Source organism: Octodon degus, unplaced genomic scaffold, assembly GCF_000260255.1.
Source record: "Octodon degus isolate 3935 unplaced genomic scaffold, OctDeg1.0 scaffold00004, whole genome shotgun sequence".
Taxonomy (NCBI): Eukaryota; Metazoa; Chordata; class Mammalia; order Rodentia; family Octodontidae; genus Octodon; species Octodon degus.
The window spans coordinates 29,606,928-29,613,192 of NW_004524580.1; the positions used below are offsets into that span (position 1 = coordinate 29,606,928).

At 50.4% G+C, this 6,265-nt stretch overlaps 1 protein-coding gene across 1 annotated transcript in view; it reads left to right on the forward strand.

The window, feature by feature from the left end:
* Ano4 (anoctamin 4) overlaps nucleotides 1–6,265 on the forward strand; it is a 318,013-nt gene that overhangs the window by 281,751 nt on the left and 29,997 nt on the right. Inside the window, exons 19-22 of the mRNA XM_004623837.3 lie at nucleotides 1,883–1,994; nucleotides 2,559–2,616; nucleotides 2,716–2,813; nucleotides 4,657–4,799. Of these exons, the coding sequence (XP_004623894.1) occupies nucleotides 1,883–1,994; nucleotides 2,559–2,616; nucleotides 2,716–2,813; nucleotides 4,657–4,799 (411 nt within the window). The remainder of the gene's footprint in view (nucleotides 1–1,882; nucleotides 1,995–2,558; nucleotides 2,617–2,715; nucleotides 2,814–4,656; nucleotides 4,800–6,265) is intronic.

A 6,265-nucleotide genomic window follows, 5' to 3' on the forward strand; every position in this document is an offset into this window, starting at 1 on the left:
AGACAGAGACAGAGACAGAAACAGAAACAGAGACAGACAGACAGACAGACAGACAGACAGACAGACAGACAGACAGAAAAAAGACAGGCAGGCAGACAGACAGATAGACAGACAGAGACAGAAACAGAGACAGAGACAGACAGACAGAGACAGAGACCAGCACGGCAGCCCACTCCTGTAGTCTCCGCTTCTCGGGAGGCTCAAATAGAGAGATCAAGCAAGCCCAGGAATTTGAGGCCAACCTGGACAACGCAGCGAGACCCTGTCTCAGAAGACAAAGCATCAAGTTCTCTCGGTCTATAAAAATCACCACGAAGTTAGCTCCATTGAAAACTGCGAGCCTTGCAGTCAGGACTGCAGACAAGCTGACTTCCACTGATGCGTGTGGATGCAGCATTCTCTGGCCTTGTGACCTAGGAGAGTATCACCCGGGTCAGAACAAGCTGCTGACCTGAGGCAAGCTCTGCCTTCGCCGCACTTTCAGACATGGAGCTGGTCTCAGCTTCGTGAATGCGGCAGGGTCACTAAGCAGTTTGATCAAACTGCAGGTGGCTTGCTTCGCTGCACCCCACATGCAGCTTATCGGGGCAGGGTCCAAAGCATTCTACTGAGCATCACCACTGCACTAACAGATGCCATTCACTGGGCTGGGTGCCATACCCAGAGCTGGCTCTCACTGTCTCCTTCCTGTCACTGACATCTCTGTCACCACATCCCTTCCCTCAGGGAGAGGTTTGTGTCCAGAGAAGAGCTAACTGCCCGTGGGCAGGCTGAGTCCAGCAGCCCCTTGACCTGGGCTGCTCAAGATGCCAGCAGAGACATAGCCTTGTCCTTCCCTGTGCCGGACACCTGGGACCCAGCTGGCCAGCAGCCTGGAACACCAGTTCAGCTGGTAGAAGTGAAATAAAACTAAAACCCTTTAGCAATCCTCTGTCTTTTGTCCTCGAAGCACCGCAGCCTTCTAGTGGAACTGACTTTGGAAGCACTGTAATTCAGATTCTTTCGCTTTTTCCTTCGCCCTCTCAGATCTGTCCCCGGGAAGCATTCTAATTAAATTCACGGACAAAGGATCACGGGGGAAGTGTTAAGTAAGCAAGTAGAAGCCCGGGGAGTGTGGGGAGAGGGCAAATGCTGCTACTGTAAATCTTTTGTCTTTGACCTTCTGGAGGTGAGGGTTCCGCTCCCAGGGAAGGACAGCTGCACCTGATGGGAGCTTTCAAGTTGGAGGTGGAACTTGAGGGCAGCTAGAGCCCTGCTGAAGTTCCTGTCGCAGTGTCCAAAGAACATCTGCTTGATGGAGCTGAACTATGAGAAGATGAGAACTGAGTCCCAGTCCAGTCGGGAAGTTGAAAGACTCAGAGGACAATCCATAGGAAAATCTCCGAAGGGGAGGCCGTCTGTCCTGAGCCTGCTCACTCGTGGGCTGAGGACAAAGCAGAACACACTTGGTGTTCTGTGATATCCAGCACCCTGCTAGATCTAAGTCAGGACCAGGGTGTCCCTGGGAGCTACAAGAGACCCTGATTCCATGCAGACAGAAGCTAACAGGAAATCTGCAAGGCCACTGCAGAGAGCCAGCAGCTTGCATGGGGCCTCCAGTCTGTCTGGCTGTGCCCCAGCTTCTCTGGGGATCCTCAACCTGGAAGCAGTGGGAGATCCGGTTCCCTCACACACGCAGAGCCACTCCACCAGGCTCCCATAGGCTTGGCCTAGGAGCTCAGGATCTGCCCCCAGATGATCTGTCCTACCACGTCCATCCCTAGATGGCTGAAGTCTTCCAGATGCCAGCCTGGGGGGGGGGATGCGATGGGGGGCAGCAGGGGGGACAGAGGGAGTTGGGAGGGGTCCGAGCCAGGCTCTCAAACTCTGCTCTTGTCCACAGAACAGCCTCGCACAGAATCCGAGTGGGAGAACAGCTTCACCCTGAAAATGTTTCTTTTTCAGTTTGTCAATCTGAACAGCTCCACATTCTACATTGCGTTCTTCCTCGGAAGGTAAGAATCTGACCCCTCTCACCTGAAACCAGGTAGGAACAGACTGCTCCAAAGGGACTGGCCAAAGGGGATGGGAATCCCGTCCTGTAGGGTGATCTACCCAAAGGGGAGCTTCCCAATCACACAACCACCTTGATGGGGATCCAGGAAGCAGTCTCCGAACCCTCAAAGGTCCCGGTGCACCTTCACTGCTAAGTGAGTGGAGCAACAGCTCTCACAAGAGAACGACGACTTGAAAGTGTCCTGAGTGAGGCCCGGGGTCTCACTGGAGCAAATGTGTGGCATAGGGGAGCAGCTCATCCCAGCACCCCAACTCCACAGAAAGACAAATGATATCCCAGCAGGAACAGGGAGGAACAGACACAGCAGGTCCTGGGTGCCGTGGGGCCAGCACCTCTGAGGGTGGGAGGATTCCGTGTTTGGTGCCGAGGTCCCAAGCGTCCCCGCATCAGGAAGCAGGAGGGCTGCTTCGGCGTTTTGGCGATCTGGGGCGATGTGCCAAACTGCAAGCCCAGCCTGCTGATGACTGAATGCTAATGCCCTGTTTCTCTGTGTGTGTTGAAGATTTACAGGACACCCAGGTGCCTACTTGAGGCTGATAAACAGGTGGAGACTGGAAGAGGTCTGTATCCTCCCCCTCCCACTTTCCGTTTCCCTGGCACCCAGACTCCCCTCGCGCCTCGCCATTGATCCCGAATCTCTGTGTCTGCTTACCTTGCAGTGCCACCCTAGTGGATGCCTTATTGATCTCTGTATGCAAATGGGTATTATCATGGTGCTAAAGCAGACCTGGAACAATTTCATGGAACTTGGCTACCCGTAAGTACCCGAGCGGCTACCACGCAGAGGCGCTGTTGCTCTGTCTTGGCGTTTCTAGGCGCGGCAAGATAAGCAGCGCAGACTCAGCAACTAATGTTCCAGGGCAGCCGGGAAAATAGCAGATGTTGGCTGTTGGGCAGATTTAGCGCAACTCAGGTGAATGAAACCGGGCATTCTTTATGAATCTCTGTGGACCCTAAATATCAATACTTGCTTACAAGCTGCTTGAAATGATGCCTTTGACCCTTTGGCATCAAATTGCAAGTCTCTTGCTATTGATTTAGTAACAAGATCCCCACTTCCCTATTCCTGTGGTAAATCAGATGCTAATTTAAAATAAAAAAGACTGTCCTGAGTTCAGACTATGGAAAGAGTTTATGGAAAGGAGGAAAGTTCAGGAGTTCAAAAAAGGAACAGCAGTTTCTCCCCATCAGCGTGTTTTAGCCCAGAGAAGCATTCTCACCTGGTGTGGATATATGTTTTCGTTGATGATTTTGGGTAAAACTTGCATCCTCATTGTGAGGATAACTGTGAGTTCTGCTGGTTTGCTCAGTTCTGGTCAGTGTAGTTTCGAAACAGCTCTTCCATATCTGCTTTAGTTCTGCGCTACAGGTTTCCCTCTCAGCTCAGGGTCCCCAGGACTTGGGAGCCTTCAGCGGGGAGAGCAAACCATGCAGCTAAGATGACCAGCTGGCCAGTACTTTCCTCTTCTTAGATTGATCTTTAGAGATCTTATTCCAAGTATTTGATGCTTTCTATAATTTTTTTAAAAATCTAAAATAAAGAGGCTGGGGTGATAGCTCAGCAGTCTAAGCACCTGCCTGGCAAGGGCAAGGACCTGGATTTGATCCCCAGTACTGGGTGCCATGCTGGCCCCAGAACCAGGTGTGGTGGTGCATGCCTGTAATCCCAGCATGGGGGAGGCTGAGCTGGGGATCACTACCAGTCTGGGCTGCACAGTCAGACCCTGTATCAAATTATTAATTAATTAATTTTTAAAAAATTTTAAAAACATGAAATAAGTACTTAGAAGCATGACATTCTAAAAGAATGTCATACACCGTAATTAAACAAAATGTCATGAACATCTAAAGAGATCTATTGTCACCTCTAGCAATGGGGACAGAGAACAAAATTATGAAGTAAGCGGAGTCTGTCGTTGGTCCTCGTCCCCTCATTTCCCACATTTCTCCTGTGCCATCCCACTTTCGGGTCGCCCAAATCCTCCTCAACTGGCTGCATGTCTTCTTCCCACTCCATCTTATTATAAACTACACTGTGGTGCGCCAAGGAGGGTAGGTGCGTTACCTCCTTCCCCCGTGTGCCGTGTGTTAGCAGGGAAGTGCAAGACCCAGACAAGCTTAAGCCCGCAGCAGCTAAGTTCAGGTGTAGAACTGTAGGCATGCACGGGCCAGGAGCCAAGCACGTTGTGGGGTTGCAGATGTCCTAGGTCCTGGACACGAGAATGTGCAGGTCACCACCCATATGGTAAGGCTGCTCTTGGCTCCCACGTTAAGCCACCCACGCAAGACCTCCACGTCCGGGTGTTGCGCTGGGACCCCCTGGTCAGCTTCTCGACCTCTCAGTCCTCTGCCCAGCCCCTAAAGCCACACCAACCCTGAGGAAATAAGCTCCTCACTCATTCTGTCTGCTCCCAAGTAGGAAGGCGTGAAGTGTGGCAGCAGGGTGACTTTCTTCCTCATTCAAGGCTTTGTTTCTTGCCTGTCCTGAATTGTGTTTTTTTAAGCTAAAGCTCCCAATCCTAATTCTTTTTCTCAGTTTTTCAATCTCATGAATAATTGCTATTTTGCTGTTGGTGTAAGAAAATGGTCTTGTCCCACAGGTTAATTCAGAACTGGTGGACTAGAAGAAAAGTACGGCAAGAACATGGACCTGAGAGGAAAATAAACTTCCCACAGTGGGAAAAGGACTACAACCTTCAGCCAATGAACGCCTATGGCCTCTTCGACGAATACTTGGAAATGAGTATGGAAATGTTCTGCCTTGCTCCTTTTATTATAAAGGTCAATTTTAGATCTCTAGCTCCATTCAGAAAAGTAGACCCATCATCAAGATCATCCCAGGGGTGGAAATTCCTGAGCTACACACAGAGGAAAGAACGTCTGCCTTCAAGGCGCCTCGTCTCTGGGAATGGTGCCCACATCACTGCCCACCCCCACAACCTCACCTAGTCTCTGGGAATGGTGCCCACATCACTGCCCACTCCCACGACCTCGCCTAGCCTTTGGGAATGGTGCCCACGTCACTGCCCACCCTCCACGACCTCATGTCATGTCCCTCCCACTGACTCATCAGAAAACGAAATGAGATGGGAAAGTTGGTGTGCACCCAAAAGAGGAGTTCTCCTTCGCACAGGATTATTCACTTTCTCAGCTGACGCCAGGAGACGCTGTAGCAGCACCAGTTTTCAAAGAGCACCTAGACTAGTGGGAGAACCAGAGATAGAAAGAATGCACGCAGTGAAGTGTCACTGTGCTCCGTGATGAGCTGAGAGGCTGTAAAGCGGAGGGTGGTGTGCATCAGGAAGCTAGAAATGCTTAATCCAGGTGACTCTTAGGTCTTAGTCACTTTCTCTATTGCTAGACCCAAGTAGCCAACACCTGTAACTTTCAGGAGGACAGATTTGTTTGGTGCAGAGTTTTAGGGGTTTCAGTCCATAGCCAGCCGGCTCCACAGAAGGGTGGCATGGCACAGGGGCCTGGCAGAGGACAGCTGCTCAGGGCATGGTGGACAGGAGCAGAGAGTCAAGGGAGGACCGAGGAGGGAGATGAACCTTTCCGGGCCATGCGCACTGAGGTCCACCTCTTCCGACAGACTATGCCTCTCCCAGCAAGCCTCGCCTCTCCCAGAAGGCCACGCCTCTCCCAGCAGGCCACACCTCTTCCAATAGGTCCTGCCTCTTCTGACAGGCCCCGCCTCTTTAACAGACCACACCTCTTCCAATAGGCCTCAACTCCTAACAGCAAGTCAGCTATGAGCTCCCATAATCCATCACCTTCCAAAAGCCCCACCTATGAGTACATGAGGCTTTAGAGAGACATTTAGGTATAAACTATAATATATTTAAGGAATTAGATTTCTCTAGATTCAAACCCAGATGAATTCTCTTATGTATGTAAGAGTATGTCATTTTGAAGAAAATTTCCAGGGTTCAAATCCCAGTGTATCATTTATTAGCCATGAAATATTGGGTCATCACTGAATTTCTCTGCCTCAGTTTTCCCATTTCTAAAGTGGGAATGATAACAAGAGCAACTACTTCACTTCATCTTTACTTAGAGCAACGAATGCTTGGCTTATCATATGCACTTGGTAGTGTTAGCTATACTGTGCTTATTATTCTTCTATTCTTATCTCCTGGGGGTCATATAATTGGCCAGTGATATTCTCTCTCTCTCTCTCTCTCTCTCTCTCTCTCTCTCTCTCTCTCT